We start from the raw sequence: 23,869 nt of genomic DNA, 5'->3' as shown, positions 1-23,869 counted from the left end.
AGCTGTCACCGCCTCTGTGCAGGGGGCTCCTTATTGGCCCCACAAGTGGGAGAGACTGTGGCACTGTGCGCCCAGGACACCGTGGAGGGAGATGGCCAAGAGGCTCCCACCATCCCACATCCATTCCCCCCGCACCTTCCTCCAAGCGTTGCACTGTGAGCCCGCAACCCCAGGGGAGGATGGCATCACACCGGCCCCACGTTCCAGCCACGTGGATTCACCCCAAGCAGCAGCTCTAAGCAGCACAGGGCTCTACGCCCTACCGAGGCTGGGGGATGTGGTGAGGTGGCCTGATGGGCATTGCGTGCTGGGGAAAACTTCCCTATGGGCCCTGGCACAGGGGATCACCGAAGCAGAGTCCCACCCTGGAACGCACACGCGGTCAGCAGGGGCCAGGCCACGTCCCCGGGACAGCAGCCGCCTGGGTCCACTGCTCCCTCTCCGGGGAAGTACCTTCTCCCCGAAGATCCGCTGACAGATGCCATTCTTGGCCAGCTTCTCCTTCACCTGCCGGGTCAGCTCCAAGGTGTCCACCTCCCGGTACATGTACATCTCGTACTGCTCTGGTGTCAGCGGGGGTACCGTGGGCTTGAGAGTCCGGGGCACGTAGGCAGGGTAGTAGGAGAGGCGGCCGGCGCTCTGCGGCTCCGAGCTGCCCCCTTCTGTCTTCATCTCTGTGGTCTTGTGGGGTTCATCCTCCCCCAGGGCCAGCTCCTCCTCGGTGGGGGCACTCTCGCTTGGCTCCCCCCGCGGCCAGGCCCGGCCGTTGGCCAGGCTCGAGTAGCTTGAAGAGGAGGAGAGCGAAGGGGACACCGCAGTGTAGGGCCGATTCAGCACACTCCTCTCCGAAGCCCAGTGCTGGTCGAAGTAGGAGCCGGCATCGCCAATCTCGGACTTCACCTTGCGGATGATGCTCTGCACGAAGGCAGCGGGGGACAGGACTGTGAGTGAAGCCTGGGTGGAGCTGGGGCTGGTGCCCACCACCCCCTCCTCCTGCTTGATGTAGGCCTGGACGATGTTCTGGCTGACGGTGGCCAAGGTGGAGCGCTCCGCAGGTGGGGTGGGGATGGGCCGGCCGTTGCTGCCCGACTCGATCTCCAGCAGGGCCTGCTGCTGGGCCTGCATCTCCCGCCGCGCCTGCTCCAGGATGCTTTTAATGGCATCCTCTGAGTTGCTGGTGCTGGTGCCATTGGTGACTACCTGGGGGGCCGTGGAGCTTTTGGTTTCACCTGGAAGCAGAGAAAGCAGAGCGGAGTAAGTGGAGGCTCTCCTGCTGGGACCGGCTCCCCGTGAAGCACGAGGGCTGGGGCTATGGGCAGCAGCCTGCACCCCGCTGAAGTGGGAGGCTTAAGAGGGCCATCCCTGAGGGAACGGGGATCAAAGCCTCCCTGCTACTTCCAAGGGCACAGCTGGGGTGGCCTCTCCGACCTGACGGGTGCCATGAGCCAGGTCTAGACGCCTGGCGGGGTAGAGGTTCAGCCTGAGAAAGCCCCCCCTCCATTCCTGACTCACTGCAGAGCCCTGGACAAAGCACATTGCCCTCTGTGCCTCAGTTTCCCTGTCTGGAAAAGGGGCTAAGGCTACTTTCTCTTCTTTTGAAAGGAGCTCCAAGAGCTATCAACCACAAGTCCAGCCACTGCTTGGCAGCGTGGGATCGCTACCTGGGCAAAGCCCAACCAACAGGAAGGATCTGCTGGTTACAATTCCCTTGGACGACCCAGGCGGTGATGTGTCCGTGGGGTGCGTGTCTGCATAGTGCCGGGCAGGTAGGTCGGGCCTCCCATAATCACAGAAAATTCAGGTTGAAGGGACCTCGGGAGGTCACATCTAGTCCAACCCCCTGCTCCAAGCAGGACCAGCCCCAACTACATCATCCCAGCCATGGCTTTGTCTAGCCGGGTCTTGAAAACCTCCAAGGATGGAGACTGCACCACCTCTCTGGGGAGCCTGCTCCAGCGTTTTACTGTCCTCCTCGTGAGAAAATTCTCCCTAATGTCTAATCTAAGCCTCCCTTGCTGCAACTGGAGCCCGTTGCTCCTTGTTCTGCCATCTGCCCCACTGAGCACAGTCCAGCTCCAGCCTCTTCCAAACCCCCCTAATACGAGCAACCATTTAATTCTGACTACCGCTTTGCCCCTTCGATCCTGCAGTCCCTGCTGCGGGGATCTCTCTGCAGCACAGGGCCTGGCCTGCAATTTCCTTGCTTTGCTTTGTTTTAACTTCCCTCTGCCTCATCACGTCAGCACCTGAGCCACCACCCGTGCTGGCCGCGATGTTCCTGCTGTGCGGGCCCGAGCAGGGCCGTGCGGTGTCCGCGCTGGCTGCTGGAACCAATTTGCTGCACCCCTGGATTATCCGGGCAGCGGCACTGGGGGGTCTCGCACTGCGCCTACTTTTCAGTGCATTGTTCTTACATCTTCCCCTAACATGAGCCCAGGAGAAGGGGCTTGCTTCTGTCCGATTCATAACCATCACCTGGAAGCAAGCATCCAGCACGGAAAATTTCAGCACCACTGGGGCTGATTTGGAAAGTCCTAAGTCTAGGAAATCAGTGGGGTGGGGTGGACACGGGAGACCGGGAGGGGACACCTCCTGCACCTTCCTCTACAGCTGTGATGGTAAAATAGCGCTGCCCCGTGCTCGATTATCTGTTAACAGTGTGAAACTACAAGAAAAAGCCTAACGATGCCATCTCTTCCCCAACACACGACGACTCTGTGCCTTGTGCTCAGCAGAGGGCAGCAGACACCGCGCCAGCCTCTGCAGGAGGACTGGGCCCCGAAGGCTGGATGTGCATCTTGTCGAGACCTAAGGATATCGGAATAGTCATTTGAAGCGGGAACTGGCAGGCTAGGGTCCACAGAGCCAACATTTTCAACCCCTTTTCTGGCTCTCATGCACTAGCACGAGGCTACTATGTGGGTCTGATACATGGCTTGGGAGCGCTCAACCAGACAAGTTCATTCCCGCTGGGGTTTAAGGGATTAAAAAAAAAATCCTGGTGCCATAACTCTTGACCTTCATTTTTCAAAGCCTAGTTCTTAGGCATCTGTCCCCAGAAGAATGGGACAGCAGGCGGCCCAGGGGAAGGGGGCATGAAGGGAGTGAGATCCGAGATGGTTCCTGGCCTGGCTGGTGCCTGCACCCTCACCTGGCCCCGAGGACAGAGCTGTTTCCAGCTCGGTGACTCCCGCGGCGCCTGCAGCACCTACCTCCCTTCTGGGACTCGATCTCCTTCTTGGCCTGCTCCAGGATGCTTTTGATGGCGTCGTCGGAGCCGGTCTCTGGAGTTCGAATCCGCGGAGTGATGCTACCTGATTGCAGAGGCGGGAAAGCGGGTCTGTCACTGGTGCTGCAGGTGCCATCGGGGGTCAGGAAGGATATATCGCTGCTCGGCGCAGCTGTTTGTACGCGTGTCAGGTCTGAAGGATCCGTCACTCCCGACCAGTTGCTGGCTGGAGTGAAGAGCCCGGGGACCTGCCCAGCAGCTTTCACCTCTTCCGTTCCCTCCCTGGCGCAGCACAGAGGCACCGCTCCCTTCACCTTCTCATCTACGAGGCACAGGGATCCTGCTCCTAACGCAGGGCGGGGTGGGCATGGGCACAGGGGCAAGCTCTGGATTGTGGTAGCCACAGGGCAGAGGAAACATCAGGGCCAATTCTGCAGCCTGGGGGCATGGGGTAGGGCCCTACCTCCTTGTTCAGGCGGCTCAAGGGAAGGCAAGCCAACTGCAGCCAGCTCAAAGGAGGCAGGGGCTTGCTAGGGAGTATCTGTGCATCTGCTCTTACCTCCCAGATGTAAGAGCCCGACCACGTCCATCAGGGCATGAGTGGGCAGGTGGGTGGTCACCCCAGGGCAGCTGCTGCCCACAATGCACCCACCCTCTTCACCTTGCTGTACATTATCAGTCTGCCCAGGCCCAAAGGAAGGGGCCTGATTCCCAGCCCCATAACGTAGAGTCTGAGGCCTCCTTTCAAGCAGTGCAAACAGGGACCCCGGGCCACCCTGCGTGCCCTCTGCATGTGCCCCCCAGTCCCCTGCCTGCCCTGTCCCACTGCTGGTGGGAGAAGACCCTCAGTGCCACTCACCTCTCTGGCGCACCTGAATCGTCCTCAGTGCCAGCACGTTCTGCTCGTCCGACAGGAACTGCTTCATCTTGATGAAGGGCTCCTTGCCCTTGACGGTGAGCTTGCGCCAGGGCTTGGGCCGGGCCAGGATCTCGCTGACGGAGCCCTGCGAGAGCCCCAGCACGTAGTGCCCAAAGACGCGCTGCCCGATGTTGTGCTTCAGGAGCTGCTCCTTCACCTGGAAGGCGATCTCGGCTGTGTCCAGCTGTTCCTCATCAGCTGAGCCCGTGCTACTTCCCTCTGACTGGTCACTGGGTGGGCTGGCGTCGCTGGCAGGTGCGGTGGGTGCCGGTGGGGCAGTGCTGGCGGGCAGCACACCGCCCTTGGGGGGGAAGTAGGGGGAGGGGAAGGGCAGCAGGCTGCCACTCTCGCTCTTGTACATGGGTGGCATCAGCTGCTTGGGGAGGAAGGGGTCAGTCGGCGGCCTGTCACTAGCACCCAGTCCAGGGAAGGGGGACATGGAGAAAGTCCTTTGGCCTTCTGGGGCCGTGCTGGGGCCCAGCAGAGGCTGGACAGGGGTGGGGGAGGCAGGGTCCTCCGATGGGGGCGGTGCGAGCTGCTGGGGTGAGGGGTACGACTGCTCCGTGTCCTTCACCGACTCGTCCTCGGAGGGATCCTCCTCTAGAGACCAAAGAGAGAGACGCGCACACTATAGTGGCGAGGCACTCGGCTGGGCCGGGCCCTGGGTGCAGCTGGGTGCCGAGCACGCGATGTGGAGAGGCACCCGGAGGCATTGGTCACTCTGCAGGGAGGACCCCGTTGCACCTCCTCCCATGCAGAGGCGCCCACCCTGGGACTGCACTTTCTCGCCCCATGTGAGCTGAGCCTGAGCTTGGCACCCAGCTGCTGTCTGGGGTGGGGCGGAGCAGGGGGATCCCAGTCTTGTGCCGTCTTGCCCCCAGCCTCACAGCTGACCCCTACTGCGTGCCCTCGCCTGCCCCATTGCTCACCCCCCGATCAGGCCATCGTAACCCCCCTGGGGCCAGGGCCCAGCTGCCCCACAGCCAATGAGATGGGATGGGACAGGCCGGACAGTGCTCCTGGCTCCCGGATTCCCCCCTCTTGGGTCCAGGGACCGTTCTGGAGGCTGCATCTGTGTTTGCTGGTGAGGGAGGCCGGCCTGCAGAGAGCCAAGCAGGGGGAGCTCCCCACCCCATGTCCCACAGCAAACCAGTGCCACCTACCAGCGCTGGCCAGGAGACTGGGCTTCTCCAGGAGGTACTTCTGGGGTGGGTAGAAGGAGTCTTTCCCTATCAGCAAGGCCTCGTCTGACTTGGATATGCCCTGAAGGAGAGAATGCAAGTGGAGAGGGGGTTAGCAAACACCCAGGGGCCACAAAGGATTCCCCTCTCCCCATGCGGCGCTGGCACTTGCCTGGGAAAGGCTGCAGTTGGCTGAGGCCAGCTTCATCGCCTTCAGGATGCTGTGGAGAAACAGCAGAGTTAGTCTCCGCTCGCTCCCCACGTTTGATGCAGCCGGGTCAGGCACTGACAAGTGAGGGGGGAAGGGGCTTCAGGGATGGTGCCCGGGACATCCACTCTGCCCCAGAAACCCGGGACTTGGAACAGGGGGTCACGGCTATTCACGAAGAGCCAGCGTATCCCACTGCAGCGCTCCTCTGCCGCACTGCCATCGAGCCAGCAAGCTTGATGAAATGTGACGTCCTCGCTGCAGGACGCTCGGTCTCTTCTTACGCGCGTGACGTCTCCTGGCCCCGGGTGGGGAGTCTAAGTCCATCCCGAGCCGGGAGCAGGGAGGATGCCAGGTGTGGCACCGCGCTCTGCCCTCAGCAACAGGGCTGGGAAGCGCGCAGGGCTGGAAAGAGGGGCACGTGGGCAGCCGGGCACTGACCTCAGCTCTGTTTTAATCTCCTCGTAGTCGGATTGGGCCTGCAGCTTTTCTTCCAGCCTCTAGACAACGCAAGAGAGCAAGACATCAGCTAGTACAGTCGGCCCTTCCACAAAGTCGCAACCCCAGGGCAGGCAGGGTTGCTACCGCCTGCTCGCTGCCAGCTTTCCATCTCCCAGGTCGAATCCACCTCCAGGCCCAGGGCTCTGCCCTGCCCTGCCCTCCCCTCCACACGACCAGGCTGGTGAATACACTGCAGGTCTGTGCTGGGAAGTCCAACAAGAGAAAGACCGAGGGGGAAGCCCCCTGCCAGGGCTGCGCCCAGCTGGTCCTGGGCTCAGAGGTGGGCTGCATTTGCACAAGCATCCACCCAGACTCCCCCTGGGGTGATCCCTGCCCCAGTCCCCGCCGCAGGCTCCAGGCTCCTCTTGCACAGGCCGGCGCGTACCTCGATGGCCTCGTTCTTGGCGGCCAGCTGCCGCTCCAGGTCGGCGATCTGGTTGGCCGAGGACTCCTCCAGCTCCTGCAGGGAGCTCTGCAGATGCTGCACATCCTTGAGGAGCCGCAGGATCTCCCGGTCCTTGGCTGCCAGTGCTGCCTCCAGCCGGGCCCCTGAGCACATCGAGTAGTTCACTTTGTCCTGCAAAGGGAGGGTGACGGCCGTGAGGCTCCCTTCTGAGCAAGAGGCACTTCTCTAAGTGCAGGGAGTGACTACACCCTGACAGCCTCTGCAAGCAAAAGGCTTCCCCTTGCGGCACATCTAACCCCGCCAACATGGAGGCACCAGCCCCATTGCCCGGTGACCCACCTGGGGTTGGGACAGGGCTGTAGCAAGGTGGAGGCTGGAAGCGTTGGCTGGGATACAGCTGCCAAGAGAGGAGGCCAGTGCCGCTGGCAGCTGCATACTGGTGACTGGCGGCAGGCTGAGCATGCGAGGGGCAGCGTTAATTAGGGAAGCTAATTTGGATGGAGCCACAGCACCTCCGCTCCGCAAACTCCTACGCAGGTGCTATTAGCCAAGCCGCCAAACACCCGCTCTGCGACTCCTTGACCAGGAAGAGAGCCGGACAAGCTGGATCTCGCAACCAGTTGCCGCCCCAGCCCTCCCACGGGAACCTGCCCCGCAGGCCTGTGCATGGGGGAGACCGCAGCCTGCCTTCGCTGCAGCCGAGGGCTCTGGGCCGACTCCCCCAGCCGAAGGCCTGGCCAGCTGCCTGGGGAACATCATGCTCCTCACCCCGCTGGGGCCTTGCGGAGAGCAGCAGGCCAGGCGAATGGAGCTGTTGACAGATGCTAGCTGTTCCCGCAGGCTCTCCACCTCCCGTTGTGCCGCCTCTGCTCGCTGCAAGAGAGAGACGACGTGGTATCAGGTCACCCGTGGTGACCTCCATGTCAGGGTCACACAGGCACGTCCTCCACTGGAGCTCCCTGCCCAGTCCTCATGCCACAGGGTGCTTCGGCAAGGCCAGAGCTGTGCTGTCGTAACGCTGACGTGAGGCCCCACGTGGTACCCAAGGCGTGGGCCAAGCAGAACCGCCAGCCTTCGCCACATGCCGCCTGCACGAGTCAGGAAAACAGCCACGAGACAGGCTTTGTGGCATGATGGCACGGCCCTTCCACCTGCATCAGGGAGGATGCTGCATCTCCCATCCTGCTCTCCCCTCCAGTGCCTTTCAGCTGGACGCAGCAATGCAGCCATGCAGGCTGCTGGGCTCCAACCGCCCAGGGGGGTCTGGATCCAGCGTGTGGCTCTGAGCAGCTGCAGCCTGATTCAGAGCAGGCCCAGCCAGCCCCAAACTCAGAGCCGGGGTAGGGCCTGGCCCAGGTGCTTCCAGCACCTCTAACTGGCTGTGTCAGTGTGAGGCCCCTGTGCTGGGCACTGGAGCCCTAGTCACCTGCACATGAGGAGACCCAGGCACAGGCCCATCCCTGGGTCCCAGCATGGAGAACCACATCCTGTTCAGCTAAAATGCCTTCTCATTGCAGCTGGGAATCTTCTTGACTTCCTGACCTGGGCTTACGTGTAGTGTTACTGTGCACTGTCCGATAGCCGCGCCCTAGAGGTGGCTGCATTTCAGGGATGTCTAAAAGCAACACCCACATGCTCCCTCTATACCCCTTAAAGGCTGTGTTTATGTTGCTATTTAACTATATTTTACTAATCACATTAAGTCATTTGTATGCAAATGTCATGATTAATTTAACGATGAACAAATTACTAGAAATGGAGGAAAGCCACGGCCTGAGTGCACTGTTTTACCCAGCCCCAGAGAAGTGCCCTGACAGATCCCAAATGTAAAACTGGCAGGGTAATAACATCTACAGACCTCAGACATGGGGGTGCCTCTCCAATAAAGCTGCACTAGCCAAGGCACACACCAGTGACGGGGGCCAGTTGCTGCTGGGCTCTTGCATCTGCAGATAACCCAGTCGCATTGGTCTAGGGTTGGGTGCCTTGTGCACCTCTGAGCAACAGCAGTCTCCTTCCCAGTGGTGCCAGATGTAGCACTTACCTGGGTATCAAGATCACCCTCCTCCTGAGCCCTGCAAGTCAGGCTTAGTCCAGTGTCCCTGCTTCAAGCCCAGCCCTGGGGGACAGGACGGCTCACTCAACCCTGGCACTGCCTGGGGTCCCCGCTGCAGCCAGCTCTGCCTCCGCCTGGGGCTGCTACAGAACGAATCTGCTCCAGTCCGTGGCTAAGGCAGGGAGTGAAGGGAAGGCGCTCGCCGCTCTGAGCCCGGCTTGCTATAAATGCAGCGGCAAGGGGCTCTTCTCACCTGATTGGCTTTTTCAAGGTTGGTCATGATCATGGCTACTTCGTCCGCCCTGCAACAGCAAAGCAAGAGCAATTAGCTGGGACAGGCATGCACTCCATCCCCGAGATGTGCCAGCCATGGCGCACAACCTGCTCTGCTACACGCCGCTGCAGTTGGGGCCGGGTGGATGGGGAGCACACTGCTCACGCCTGAGAAACAATGTGAATGGGATCCCCACCAGGTGCCTTCAGAGAGGCTGGAGCAGCTGCCTGGATGACCCCCTGGGATGAGGCCAGTGTGGCAGCTGTGATCCCCCCCACCCCCATACCTCACCTCAAGTCAACCTTGACTGCTCGTCCTCGAGGGGCGAACAGAAGTTCGGGCCCCACGGCCCATTCGAGTCTTGGCTGCCCCGTGGCGACAGCCAACAAGGAGGCCGCTTGTGCCAGCTGTGATGCTCATGTTGTGAAGCGGGCACCTGCCCATTAGGAACTGGCCTTGGGCCACCTTGGCTCATTTCACACAGGCCAACAACCAGCCATTAGCTGGGAACGACTTCAGGTCATTAACGAGCCATGCCCATCTGCGAGCTGGTGAGCTCAACATAAAAGCCTCCGTCTCTGCCTGCCAGGCCTGCGCGCCACCCCCTCGGCCTCCGGATGGCTAGAGAAATGTCTCCTTCCCTCTTGATCCCGGGCTGTTTGTCAACAAGAAATATTTGCTTCTGCTTAATTGCCTCCCACCCACCCTTTCACAAGTCGTTAAGAGCTGGCAAAGCTGAACGGGACATGGCGGCGGATCTGTTTACTGTGTGAAGGTAAATATCCAACGTGTCTAGTGTGGTCTCTGGTCCCAGCTACACAACTCATGCTAGCTGATGAATTAACCACACATAAACACACCAGCTGAACCCAGACAGGGGCATCTGAAACCCCCCGGATGGAGGCTGCAACGGAGACCAAGGGACAGGACAAACCCCCTTTTCATCTCCGTCGTTGTGCGCCTGGAGTCTCCGGTCCTAATCAAAGGGAAAATTATTTACAGCCCCACGTTGTACAAATGGCATATCGAATTATCAAAGAACATCTGCTTTGGTATTATACGATTAAGTGTCCTGACTCTGATGTACAGTGTGTGTGTGTGTGTGTGTGTGTGTGTGTGTGAACGAGGGCCGTGGTGTGCGAGCGAGGCCAGCAGAACATTTGAACAGCTGTAAGCATTTGGCAGCCTCTGCGGCTGGTGAAAGCCAAAGAGAGGGAGAAGATGTTCCTGACTCATAAAAATAAATGGCACCCGACCAACAAAAATAAGAACAGGCAAATGGACATTTAATGGAGTGGAGGAGTCTGTTAAATGTATCCCGCTGCCTGAGCTCGCCCTGCCGGGCTGGGTACACTGCGCGCAGTGCCAGGTACAGCGCTGTCATGCCTGGAAGAATATGAGGGGGCATCCCAAAATGTTAAGGAAGGCCTGATGAGAGTCATTCCCAGGGACAACGTCTGTACCTGCAAGGCAGTGTCCCCATGGTCCCCGATCCGGGTTCTGCTCAGCTCACATCCCACCTTTTGCTGATGTGAGGGACTGTGCTGACGTCTGAGGCAGAAGGGGGAACTGGACTTTTACCACAGGGCCATCGCCAGCAAAATGCAGAGGCCATCCCCTGCCCTGCCCCAGGATGGCCTGCCTCTCCAAGCTGCTTCCTCGAGCAGCTGCCAAGAGCCCTGAGCAAAGGCCTCTGCTGCAAGGCCCCCATTGCCTCTGCCACAACAACAGTGGCCCACCTCTGCCCTCGGCCACGGGCCCGAGCCTCTCACTGGCATCAAGGGGTGGCGCTGGGATGGGAGCTGGTGTTCCTTGCTTCTTGGTCCCTGGCTCAAACCACAGGCCCTCCTCACTGAGCTCTGCCTTGTCCCGGCATACAGCCACGGCACCACTACCAGCAATCGCTTGCCCCTGAAAACAATCCAGATTCTTGCAGACTGCCTGGCTCACCCCGCAGGCATCCACGTACTCTGCTGACCGCTGACCTCGTGCTGGGGCCAGTCCCAGACACGTTCCCCATGCCGGCAGCTCCCCGGGGATGCTGGACGCCTGGCTGCCTGGCTCCGACGCTGCCTGCACAGCCTCAGCCTCTGCTTTGCTCTGCTCTGGTGGGGCAGTGGGCGGATGAAGGACAAGGGGCGGCTTCCAAGTGGCACAGAACCAGCAGAGACAACCAGGGATGCAGCCATGGGGTTTCTGCCATGACTTCCTGAGAGGTCACTGACTGCAGGGATGGCCCCAGAAGAAAATTCTAGCCAAGTGCAATTTAGAGCCATCCCTACGCTGCTCTAAGTAGCATTTTGGGTAGAAATGGCCCTTGTGCCAGGGCTGAGGGAACTGGTTGTATGAAGCAACACTTATCCCATCCCCTCCAGCCCTGCACTGGGTCTGATTAGACCAGAGGCTCTATCCATGGGACACCTGGAGCCCACACCACATGAGTGGGGAGGCCCTTGGATAAACTTCTGGCTGCGCTGGCTTTGCAGGTGGCTGGGATGGGTCATGCTACGTCGGGTACACAAGGCAGCGCCTGGCTGCAGGAAAGCACAAATTCCCAAACAGCACGTTAAGACAGGCTCTCTTTGGCAGCTTCGCGCAGATGCAACCTCTCCACATGGGTCAGCCGGACAGACAGCCCGAGGGACTTACTTTGATGCTGCCTCTTCGTCATATTTACACCGCAGCTCCAGCAGCTCCGTCTGGGTGGCCTTTAGCGCTGAGCACCAGGGAAAAGTAAAAGCAACATGCAGTGAGTGCTGGGCTCTGACAGGGGAAGATCCGCCAGGCACCAACCTGTTGGAAGATGCCTCTGGCTGCCCTGAGCAGGCTGCCCTGTTCCCTGCATGCTGCCGCTGCCCCCGCTCTGGTCCGAGGAAGGAACATTTTACCCACTTCCTTTTGCCTCTGTTCTTGTGTAAATGGAGGCAGAAAAACCACGGGGAAAGTCAACCCTGCAGGCACAGAGAGCCTGAGCCCACGGGAGCTGTGCCTGCGTGGCCTGCAGCCTGGGGGCAGAGCTGGGAAGGCCCAGTGTGCTCCAAGGAGCTGGCAGCAGCTCAGCATCCCTCAGGGGGTGCCTGGCACCTGGCAGGAATGCAGGATTTGGCCCTTTCCCCTGGCAAAGACCAGGTCTGGGGTGGGGAACGGGATGAGGAATTACTACATCCTGGTGCGGGCTTGATCCAGACCTTTGTGACATGGGCACCTCTTCCCATGGACTGCCCATGGATGCCACACTCACTTTGGCAGGCAAGGCCAACAGAGCCTGTGCAGCCCAGTCACAGGCCCTGGGGTCATTGCCTCGCAAGTGCACTGCCACCTCCAGGCAGGCCCTTCCCCTTGCCACCTGTGCAACTCCAGCTTGCACCAACTGCCCTGGCAGAAGAGCTGTGATCACAGGGGCACAGCCGAGTCCAAAACGTGTCTGAATACAGCGGTGGGAAGGGAGCCCCGGGCTCTAAAACTCCTGTACCTGAATGAAGCACTTTGATCTTTTCTTCTGCTTCCCCCAGCCGAGCAGCCAAAGTGATCTGTGCTTCCTGGAGTCCCCTGTGAAGAGAAGCGCAGCAATTGTGACCTTCTACGTTTATACACAGCTAATCCCTGCCCAGGACGGGACCTGCCAGCGACTGCCGTGCATGGCTCCCGGGGGGGTACAAGTCTCCTTGCCTTGGCCCTGAACACACGCTAAGCAGCTGTTCACACGGTGCCACTGATTTGCTATTTTATCTTTTTCACCACGTGCTTAAAGCCCATCATTCAGAAGTTACGCCACAGAAAGTATAGACTTATTGCAGCCGAGACATTTTCATGCCACTAGAGTTGTCGGCGTTTCCATTAAAAACTTCTATTTCCAGGGCTTTATAGCGCTGGCCATAAAAATTCACTTCAGGCTGAGAACTCAGCACGCTGGATCCCAGCCCAGAAACAAACGTTGGGCCAAAAATTTATTAGGAGATTTTTAAAAAGGATGAGAGAGGCAGGAAAAGAAGGGATGAGAAGCTACCTGGCTGTTTCTGAGCTGCTGCGTGGCACAAAGCCATGACGGCTCTGATGGGCCCATGCAGACAGCATCCAGGAGGGCAGCGCACAGTGCTGACACCAAGCCCCCCCAGTTTATATGCAACCACTGCCCCAGCACAAGTGGGTGGAAGAGAAGCGGCTGGACAGGCTGTGTAGACGGTGCCGCTGCCCTTGTTAATCCAGGCTGGACATCGCGGCTCCTCAGCAAGTGCTCTGGCCCCAACCCGACGATGAACGAAACCTGGCCACACCACAGACTTTTGTGGCTGCCAAGGGCCCTCACGCTGGGGTCTGTATTGACCCAAGAGCCTGTGATAGCACGGACGGGTCTGTCGCAGGCTCTTGGGCCCATCCCCTGCACCCTGGGTGTCCAGGTGTCTGGGGTGCTCGGGTCAGTACCCTGCAGATGTGGGCGCTTGCTCTCCCGCTTGGCTGCAGTCTGTGGGATCCGCACAGCACCTACCCAGGGCTTGGCCCACCAGAGCGGTGGTGACACCAGGCAACCACTCAGCCACATCTCCCCATTGCTCCCAGTGGTGCCTGGTGCTTGTTGGCAGGTGAGGGGAACCTGAGCAGCTTCTGGCGGGGCTTCAGAGCCAGTGTGCTGGCATCCCCTGGCACCTCTCCAGGCATTCATGCTGCCCACACAGGCCTCTCTTGGGCAGGGGGAGGACAGACAGGCCAGAGGAGCAAGCAGCAGGCAGCTGGGCATCACAGGGACTCCATCTCAGGTGGCTGAAGGGCTTGCCACAGGCCCAGAACCGAATGGGAGTCTAGCAACTGGAGCAGCTGGTACTAGTGGTGAATGCCAACCTCCGGACACCGGTGGCCCAGGGCACTCCTCTCTCCCAGCGAAGTCTGTGAAGGCCAGGCCCAGACCAACTGAGAGGGATGAGGTGTCCTGCCTCGCCTCCCTCTCTCAAGAATATGATGGGGCCAAGCCTGTATCGTAAAGTGGTTGAGAAGACATTGCAGAAACACAAGGCAAATGCTGCCTTCAGAGCATAAGGGAAACACATTCTTAAACACCTCCTGACATTAAGAGGTGAAAAAGGAAAACCCTCCTGTAATTAATTTGAGGGGGGGGGAAGCAATCAGGGAAAAGTTATTTTGCATTATTTATAGCCTGCGTGTGCCAGGAACTTACTTCCAAAGAACGGCAATTTAGAGTTTAAGGATGCGTCATTTGTTTGCCAGCGCAGCGCGTTCAGGAATAACAATGAAGTCTCGTTCCACGAGCCATCGGAAAGCTCCGGAGTGCGGAAATTCAAAGGCTATTTAACAGAGAGGTCCGTCTGCCGGCCTGCATTTATCCGACTCGTCCAAGCCAAACAATGTGCAGGGGAAACGTCAATCGGCGAGAGCCAGGTGGAGCAGAAGGGAAACAATCCCCCCGTGGAGGGGTGGCGAGGCGTGGAAAGCCAGCGTGGGAGGCTCAGGGCAGAACGGGGCCGACCCTTTATCTAGCTGTCTGCGCAGAGCCTGACACACCAAGATGGTCTTCTAGCCAAGCTCCCAGCCAGCAGCCTGGTCTGGGCACTGCCTGAGTACCCTGGTCTGACTGCCCACCAGGGTGGTGTTTGTGAGAGCACGGTTCCCATCAGGCACCAAGGTCAAGCAGTAAGAAACCCTCCCCATATGCTAAGCCAAGGCACCATGCACACAGAGCACGTGTTTGCACACGCCTGTATATGCACACACTTGTAAGCTCAGCTGGTACGAGCACTGCTGGGCACCCCTGGCAGGGCCCTGCTTTGGGCAGCGCTGCTGCAAGCGGAGGGGGCTGTCCGCAGAGGGGCTTGCTGGCTCTGCCCTCCTGGGAAGGCAGGTAGTGCCATGCTGGGCTGGGGCAACTTTTGGGCATGGCAAATGGTGGAATATCCTGGACTGGGCTTTACCATAGCTGTAGAGGAGAGGCCCAACATGGGACCTCTGCCCAGGGCCCCACACGGACTAGAAACCAGAGACTCAGAACCTCACCTGAAGTGGGTCTGGCCGAACCACTCCGCTCATGAGCTCCCAGACCTACCTCTCCCCTGAGTCACCAGGTCAATGCCTGGCCTGCCTCAGCACTTGCCCAGGGCCGGTCTTGAATCCCAGGAGCACCCCCATGACCCGAGCTGCTCCACGCACGCCCAGGCACAGGTGTGAGGAGGTTAGCGGCATGGGAGGGGATTGGAGTTCCCTCGTCTCCCATTAAATGCAATGGGAAATCCCGTTAGCAGCTTTGAACACTTCCACGCGTGACGACAGAGGCAGGAGGGAAGCCTCAGGCAGGGACTGCTGGGGCAGATGGGACACAGGGCGGTTTGTGGTGGGATGCAGCCCAGAACCTGGCTTGGAGGAAGGACAGGGCCAGTTTTAACCCAGATCCCGACTGCCAGGAGCACGGACTAACTGCTAGGCAGGAAGGGAAGAGGCTGGCGGGGTGGAGGGAGAGAGAGACCCACGTGCACACACACGCGCGCGCGTGCACACAGCGTCTCTCACTTGCAGCCGACGCAGAGGTAAAGGATATTTACTGCCTTGCTCAGGGGCCCAGCCCCTGCTACTCACGTACTTTTGTTTTTCTGCCTCATTTCTCTGCAACAAGGTTTCTGTGAAAAGTGCTTTGCTGTTGATGCTCGCGAGCCTGGTTCCCTCCGACACCGTGAGCCCAGCTGGAGACGTTCCCTCTCTCTGCTCTGCGGGTGTAAAATTCACATCAGCAGCATGACAGGACCGAGAACGCGGCTGCTTCTTCCAGGGCCATGAGATCAATCGCAGGGGGAAAGAATTGATTTCCAGAACTTCAGCCACGCAGTTAATACGTTCTGCAGGTTCTGCTGGTCAATCACGTTACGGAGGCGCAGCAGGGCGCGAAACCCTGAGCGCAGCCTCCAGTCTGCTAAAGTGGCAGCTTCCTGACTAGGTTAGATCTGCTAATAGTCTCATTCCAGCCACTTCAGCTCCCAGCAACTGGGAGCTCTGCGAGGGCTGAGCGGCCCCCGCCGCAGCTCCAGCCCAGAGCACAGCACGCCGGCATCACACCAATCTCTCCACGCTCGCTACCGCCATTATTTACACCCTGCCTGCCTGGGGTTTTCATGCGGTTTGGAAGAGCCGGGGGGAGAGAGAGCGTGGGCACGTGTGCGTGCATGACCAGAGCACATGGCCAGGGTCTGGGACCAAAATCCTGTGCAGGTGCTGAGTGCCCGACAGAGACCCCTTGTTGGACTGGACATGCTGCACCCCCGGGCTCTGCAGTGACCGTGTCTCTGCCCTGGGCTGTGCAGAGCACCCCGCAGGGAGACTGACTCGGGGCAGCCACAAAAGGGACCTCGGGGCTTTCCCAGCACCAAGCAATCCAGTGGCTCAAGGAACAATGGCAAGCTACCCGGCCTGCTCGGGCTCCTTCCCAGCTCCAGCGGTCTCTGGTGCTTTTAGAGACACAGAAAGAAACACGTGGAAAACACAAGGAACAGTTGGCCTCACCCCAGGGCAGCTGGCAGAGCTGCACAGAGTGACCCCACCGGGTTTCTTGAAAGCCCCGCTCTGGTGCCACCCAAGCAGTGGCGAATAAATATCTGTCGCTGTGCACTTGTCTCTGGCTCCAGTCCTCTGCACCCACGGGTGCCAGTGCCCCGGTGCGTGGACCCCACCACACAGAGGAAAGCCAGCAGGCAGGGTTAGAGGAAGCGTCTCCATCAATGGGGGCTCTGCCTGGCACGGGGCAGATGTAAATGAGCATAGCTCTGCTGACGCGGTGGCATCAATCCAGGGGGGGACCCCAGCACAGCCCACGCTGCTGCTTATCGGGAGACGCAGCCTGGGAAACAACAAGGCTGCTGAAGTCGCTCCCATTCTCCTGGGATGGGGCGTCCCGGCCCCCATCCGCTCCCAGCTTTGGGTTCACAAGGGAACTGCTCTGGACGCTCCAAAAGCCTCCGACGGCCCGCTGCAGACCCCAGCACCAATTTCCTCTGCCGTATGGCATCCCCTCCCCGACTCCCTCTCCCTGGCCCTGGGCCAGAGGCAGGGAGAGGGCAGGCACGCGGGTACCTTTGGTGCCAAGAAGTTCAGGGGGCTTCTTCCACTGCCGGTTGAGCTCCTTCAGGGGTGGGGTCTCGGGGTCGAGGCACTGAAGCTGCCGCAGCCTGTCTTCTAGGCTCCGCGCCGCCTCCAGGACAGGAACGGGATCTAGAGGGAAGCAAAGCCAACAGGTGAGAGGCAGCAGCTGGCACGGACCCCCACCTCGGCCCTGCTTGCAACACTTCCACGGCCCCCCCGGGGAATAAGTCAGGGGCTGGCTGCACAGCTCATAGCCCCCCTGCAGCAGGGCCGTGTCCAGGACTGCCAGAGAAGGGCAGCAACGTGTGCACGGCTGCTCCAAGGTACGCAGGGTTGGGGGGGCTGTACTCAGGGCAACCACTGCCCCAGGGCCGTCTGTGCACTGGTGAATGCAAACTGCGCCGTAAGAGACTTCACAGAGCAGTGGTCAGGGCGCCAAGCCTCCACCCGTCCACCTGCGTGCTCTCCCGAGGCAGCAGACACCTGGACCAGGTCGATCCACCCCTGCCCTGCTCACGCCAGCGGTGCTTTGGAGAGAACTACAGGAATCGGTGCTTTTCCGTGGGACTCAGGTGCCGGTCCACATGAGCCATGCACGTCAGCAGTGCCCGCGGGCAGCACTGCTGGCATGGGCACCGGGGGCCCAGCGAGGTGTGGGTTACACACAACCGGCATTGAGGGCACTTCTCTCGTGCCCCGAGGCTCAGCTCCACCCTGCGAAATGCCAGCTGCCCAGGCAGAGCCCCCGGTCCCTCCTCCGAGCCCGCAGCCTCGCAGTAACGCCCGTTTGTTCAGGCAAAGGAGGGCCCAGACAATAGCAGTTTGTGCAGAGGTAAGCAGGTGCATTCAGAGCAGTATGTCTTCCCTCTGTCAGCATTACACCATCATTAGCTAGTGTCTGCTCAGCAGGGTGTGCCATTATGTCTCCCAGGGCTGATGTAATTATACATTGACATAATTAACCCAGCAAGCCCATTAAGCAGGCCAGCTAAAAATTCATCTATAATTATTTGTTGTGTGCATGCTAATGAGTCCATCTGCACTGCCATTGTACAACACGAACAAATTAATTTACAAGTCTGGATTTTTTAATAAGTTCAAGAAAATGCCTCCTATTGAGCCAGGTTAATATTATTTTTTTTTTAGAGGGAAAAAAATAGAGTCGAATTCTCCAGGGTCAAAAAGTTAGATAAACAGGGACGTGGAACGGAGCAAGACTCGCTGCCGCGTACCGATGGCACAAATCCAATCGCGAAAAACCGAACTGGCAATAAAAGCCAGCACGGCTGCTAAGTACGGCTCCCGGCCTGCGATGGTATCAAACGCAGAATAATAAGAGGCGGGTGTAAAACAAGGGGCCAGCTCTCGCCCGCCATGTGAGCGGCACTGGAGACATTTCGTTTGTCTTGCAGCGTATAACTGTTCGGGAGCCACTTGGGTGCATTTGGCGGTGGGAAGTTGACAGGCGCAACGCAATGGCTGTTTGGAAGTGAAGATGGAGCAATTAACAGTGGTATGGGGCCAGAGCCTGCTTGGCTTGCTCAAGCGAGTCATGCCGCCAAGTTCTCATCTCGTCTGCCCATGCGTGGGGCTGGAATAACTCCACTGAAGCAAATGCAGCTACTCTGGGGTCCCACTGGTGTCGTGGCAAGTATCTGACTTATTCACTTCACTGGCACTACTTGCGCAAAGGGTGAAATCCACCCCGGTACGGAGGAGCAGCTCAGGGGCTCCGACCTCTCACTTCAGCGCCATGGGCTTGCAGCAGCTCTGCGCACAGGATGGACTTCATCCAAGGCAAGCAGGACCTTTCCCAACTGCTTGAACTTCGTCCTCTCCCTTAATCAAGTCTGTGACAGGACTGTTGTGGCCCCGGCAATAGGTTTATGCAGGTTCAGTCCTGCAGACCTTTGTGCTGAAGCTAACTGGGCACCGTGAGCAGCCGCAGCAATCATCGGGACCATTTGTGCACAGAAAGCTGGGCGTGTATGTGAGCACTTGCCAAGCTGGGGCCGAGGCAAAGTGTTTCTGGAGCACCCACCGCCTCCTCTCCAACACAGGGACAAGCTTGCGAGGGGGCGGACTGCTGAAATGAATGCCACCGCTTCACTCCTCCAAGGACTGATGCAGCAGTGGGAGGGTAGGAACAGCTCCAGATAGGACCCGATTCTCACTTACGCTGAGTTTGGTGGGGCCAAAAATGATTTTGAAAGGTCCAGCACGTGAACTACCACACAACAGCCATGAAACAAGAGCATCCCAATGACGGGCCGAGCCCCTGCCCCACTAGATGGACTACAGAAGGAAGGAATGAGCTCCTATTCTTGGAAATACCCCTTCTCTGAACACCCAGGTGTTGCTATAACCCACCAGGAAGAGGGTGCCTCAGTGGGAATTTTGCAGCTGCTGTGGGGAAGGGTATTTATGCGGGGCCTGTCCAGAGCGATCCATCTCCTGCCCCTTGCCTCCAACAGCTTCCAGCATTCAACACCTGCTGATTCCTACCTTGAATGTATACAGAGAAGCTACTATTGAACCAGACACGGAGTCCACCACTGGCTTCAATGAGATTTGGATTCGGCCTGGGGAGTCTAACGTGCAGGTCTACATTGGCGAAGGTGACAAAGCGCGCAAGGTGGCACCTGCGATTTAAATCACGTCAACAGCCACGTCCTGGAAGATCCCCATCAAGGATGTAAACACGTGACCAAGCTACGTCTGAACAAGCCCAGGCGGCTCTCTGAAAATGGCCTTCAAGACTCATCCAACAAGATCAGTCAAATCGCCACTAAGCTCACGGAGATGCATCAAAGGTGCATCCTACCGCTTATCTCCAGTGATGGCTCACCCCCTCCACCCTTCATGCAACCAGCAAGGACTGCAAGTACTCAGCACCTCTGAAAACCAGGCCCCCTGCAAAAAAAATGGATTGGTAGGGCAATGTACTGACTTGGCCTATTAGGTCTTTCCCAGCTCTTGCCGCTATTAGTCCATGAGAACCAATCCTCCTTTATTTCTTCATGCAACATCCATTTCTGCTGAAATCCAGAGAGTCCATTGTTGTTCATTTTCAAACACAGTACCAGCCGTGTGGTTTTCTTTAAAGAAATAAAAGACCAGACAACTAGAGGATTCTGTCAAATTATGCATACTTAAAATGCCTGTAACTGAAGAATCGCTGTATCAAAGGAATTCCCATTTACTTTGTCTTGAAGAATTATTTGAGGCATCAGCTAAATGTCAGGCAGAGAGACTAAGGTACACAAGTTAAAAGAAGGCGGGGGAAAAGCCTTCTGTTCGCTTTTAAATATGTTGAGCTGGTTTCTCACTAAGACAATAATAGCTGTATAAAGAACCGCTCCAAATCCCCCTCTCTCAGCAAGAACTGGGGAGAAGAGGATAAAAAATTACAGCGAGAAAAAAACTCCCTAGGCTACAGTCAAGTGATGGGCAAGGCTTGAGCCCTGACCTTTCCCGCTGTGCTGTGTCAGTACGTTGGGCGATACGTGCTCAAGCCTTAAGCCTCTTCAGGTGGGTTTGGACACTTCTGGTGCAACTGCTTGGCTGTTCAACACAAGGCACTCCCCCACTGCAAGAGATCTGCGTTATTCTCCCCCCCTTGCCTGGAGAGACTTGCCCAAGGGAGCAGGGAGTCAATGCCACCCAGGAGGTCCTGGGTAACCTCTATGCCCTGAGGCCGGTTCTCTCTGGGTCAGGGATGCAGAAGCAGTGGGGAAGGCTGGTTCTGGTAGGCAGGGGCATGAGCTGCCTTGGTGATACCCATGGCACCTGCCATGGGAATGACAGCAGTCCCAGTGCACCTCTGACTCACACCTGTTGTGCCCCAGGGTGACGGTGAGCCTAGGTGTGCGAACACCCTATGGCAGGGCAAAAGCAGGTGGGACTTTACCACGCAACGGCGGCCCTGCCTGTCTGCGCTCTCTTGCCCCGTGGTAAGTGGAAGCTGAATGGCAGTGACTTCCTCCTCCCAAAGCGAGGGCTATATTGCAGAAAGCCACAGGAAATGGCTCGTGACCACATCCTCTGACTCCATCCGAGTTAGTCCTGGTTTACACTGGGGTAGAGGAAGAGGCCAAGCGTACCTCCACAAGACCACATTCTCCCACACTGAGATTTCCTTTTATCTGGCCTGAGAAAGCCATGAAAGCCACAGACTACGTTGCAAGAACTTACGTCCCTTTGCCATGGGTGGAGCAGGGGACTTATGCTTCAGGCTCTGGAATCCAGGAGATCCGGGGTCTCTGATGCCCTGGGGAAGACACCCTGGCCACAACAGCTTCTCATTTTGGATGCCCGGTGTTAGAAACCTGGGCTCCACCTGTCAGAGGTGCTGAGCACCCACAGCCCCAGCCCTGGGAGCTGGAGAAAGGCGGAAGGGCAGGAGATGAAAAGCTCCCCCATGGGCTGGCTCAGCTCCTGTCGAAACGACCACGTCCCCGGATGCCCTGGAGCACGAACTAGGAAGCTGGCGCCTTGCTTGGCTACCTTCAACAAGTAATAACGATAATAAAGCACTGCAAGATCCTTGGAACAAAGACAACTGAAGCGGGACAACATGCTCTGAAATGTCCTTCCTGCCAGGCCCCTGGCCTGAGAATTTGACAAGGATCTCAGTCTGTGGTACAGCTGCTGGCTTAGCCCCAAGGACAGGAGCAATGTCAGAGAAACAAGTGAGTGAAGACGACATGTCTCCTCACTCCAGGCAGGGCAGGCATTAACCCCTGCTTCCTACCCTGCTGCACATCAGAAGAAGACATTCGATAAAATTAGAGGGCAATAATTCAGGTGCAATAAAAGGATGCCCTGCCTTTACGCACTATATAGTCCACCTGTAGCACTCGCAGCTGCAGAGGGTCATCAACTGAAGACATATAGCGTGGCTGGATTTTAAAAAGGACCGGATAATTTTACAGCCATTAATAACGTTTGTAACTATGCAAGCTAAGATAACGATATGGGTAATTAAACCTCATGCTTCAGGGCTGAAGCTGATGGACTGCAGGGGTTGTGAAGGATTTCCAGCTCCACTCCCACCACGCACGTTGGTAGGTGTCTTCCCAAGATGGTTCTTTTAGCCAACCCCCGAAGCACGAGGGAACAGCCCATGGCATGATAAAAGGCAGGGCAGGCCAACGATCCAATCTGCTGTGGCAAGCGCTGACATCCTTTGGTAACAAGAAATAATGGGGGAGCAAAAAGGTACGCAGCTAGCATGGGTAATAAAGCCGAGGGAGTTCTGCCCCCATCAGCATTTCCATCTAGCTTCTTTTAGCTGCAGCACCTTTGCTGAAATAAAAGTGACACATCCTCTAAAAACTTCCTCTTTGCGATCTGAGCTGTCTGCCCCGTGAGGATATATTTTTGGGCCTGAGCTTAGAAAAGAACAGCTTCCCAGCCCCTTCTGCCGGGACCACAAGAGAGACGACATTTTGGTGTAATCTCTGGGTTCAATTGCTCAGGGAGAAACAGCCAAGTCGTATGAAAAAGGCAACCCCAAGGCTCCAGATTCAGCCTAGCAAGAAAGGGCTGCCCTAGAAACATCAGGACTGCATTCAGCCTCCCGGGATGGCTCCAGCAGGGACAAGCACATGCGGGGTAGCCTGGCCTTTAGTGGATCCTGGGCGGATCGGAGCTGAGGGGAAGCCTTTCAGGTCCCACATGGGCCACGCAGAACAACCACCCAAGCCACCACCCTGAGACCTTTCCAAGGCTCAAGCAGCCACTGCACTAGACCCTGGGCCATCCAGGAGCTGCGGTTTGCCTGGTGGCCTTTGCCACTTGATCCCCTGGCCGGAGGGGTGCAAGGCATCGTGTGATGGATACCAAGCTGAACGGTGGTAAAGCGCTGATCCCTCACACCCAGCCCTCAGCGACTGGCCAGGTACACAGCACCCAGTCCCAGGCAATCTCAGCTGGACTCTAACTCAGTTGGGACTTGGCCCTTCTTGAAGCCTCACCTCGATGGGAGCCAGCGATGCCCTGATCAGCGACCACTCCCGCTGCCCGCCGGGAGGGCCTTGCTTGTAAAGCCAGGTCCTAAAAAAGCAAAGCGTAAATTAGGATGGTGTTGGCTTCACCTGGCAGTCACCAACCTCCTTGGGCACAAGCTGCTCAGTTAAAGACTAACTGAGGCTGCTCTCGGGAGAGTCGAACCTCTCAAGGCCCCCGCCGCCCTGATCTTTTCCATACTTGAATGTTTAATACTTAACTTCAAGACACCTTCCTTAATACAAGCAAAGCACAAAATCCAGCCAACCTTGCCCTGGCTTCTTCATGAAATCACCCGTTTCAGTTTCTGCCACTAGCTGGCACCATTGCACACCATTTCGTCTGCCGCGCAACAGCGCTGAAGTGAGCAGCAGTGTCATGGGGCAGGGGAGCCGCTCCGGCCACGGCGCAGGGGCTAGGCTGGGCTCTGCTCCGGCTGCTCAGCCGTGTTTGCCAGGAAAACCCAGGAGCCATTTCAAGCAAGAAAATGCCCTCCCACACCGTGCCACCGATGAAGACATACGGTGCGGTGACGCCGGGCTCAGGCTGCGGAGTGCAGTGGGATGTGTGGCGCCGGTCAGAGCCGGGGCCAAGCATCGTGGTGCTGCGGGGAGGTTTCTAACGGAGAAGGGGAGCGGCTGGCAGAGTGGAGGAGTGCATTTGCCTCCTGGGGCGTGGAGCCCCGATGCAGACCCAGGACTGCGACGTGGCCCTGTCTCGCAGCAACAGCCGCTGCTGGCCTCACCGTGGGCAGTGGGACCGGCCCCTGCTCAGGGCATCACAAGCCCAACCTGAGTCGGGTGTGAATCGAGGCCCTCTGCCTGGGAAAGCTTATGCCAAGCCAGTCGCTGAGGCCTGGGTGTGAGGGCTCACTGCTTTACCGCCGCTCAGCTTGGGAGCCCTGATGCAAGGAAGGCTCTGGGGTTTGCTGGAGGAACGCTGAGCCCCTCTGGCCACCTAACCACGCAGCAAAGCTCACCAGGGAAATGGCAGCTGTGTGGCCCTGCACTCAG

At 58.1% G+C, this 23,869-nt stretch overlaps 1 protein-coding gene across 1 annotated transcript in view; it reads right to left on the bottom strand.

Annotated features, from left to right (window-relative positions):
* The window catches only part of CUX2 (cut like homeobox 2), a 185,654-nt gene that overhangs the window by 9,070 nt on the left and 152,715 nt on the right, over nucleotides 1-23,869 (bottom strand). The window contains 13 exon segments of the mRNA XM_059713373.1: nucleotides 454-1,229; nucleotides 3,213-3,314; nucleotides 4,089-4,748; nucleotides 5,312-5,411; nucleotides 5,502-5,550; nucleotides 5,979-6,037; nucleotides 6,424-6,615; nucleotides 7,213-7,317; nucleotides 8,754-8,802; nucleotides 11,424-11,490; nucleotides 12,247-12,323; nucleotides 15,358-15,481; nucleotides 16,839-16,976. Coding sequence (XP_059569356.1) covers nucleotides 454-1,229; nucleotides 3,213-3,314; nucleotides 4,089-4,748; nucleotides 5,312-5,411; nucleotides 5,502-5,550; nucleotides 5,979-6,037; nucleotides 6,424-6,615; nucleotides 7,213-7,317; nucleotides 8,754-8,802; nucleotides 11,424-11,490; nucleotides 12,247-12,323; nucleotides 15,358-15,481; nucleotides 16,839-16,976 — 2,498 coding nt within the window.

The sequence above is a fragment of the Alligator mississippiensis genome, chromosome 10, assembly GCF_030867095.1.
Source record: "Alligator mississippiensis isolate rAllMis1 chromosome 10, rAllMis1, whole genome shotgun sequence".
In the NCBI taxonomy this organism is placed as follows: domain Eukaryota; kingdom Metazoa; phylum Chordata; order Crocodylia; family Alligatoridae; genus Alligator; species Alligator mississippiensis.
This window is presented reverse-complemented; position numbering and strand designations above follow the sequence as displayed.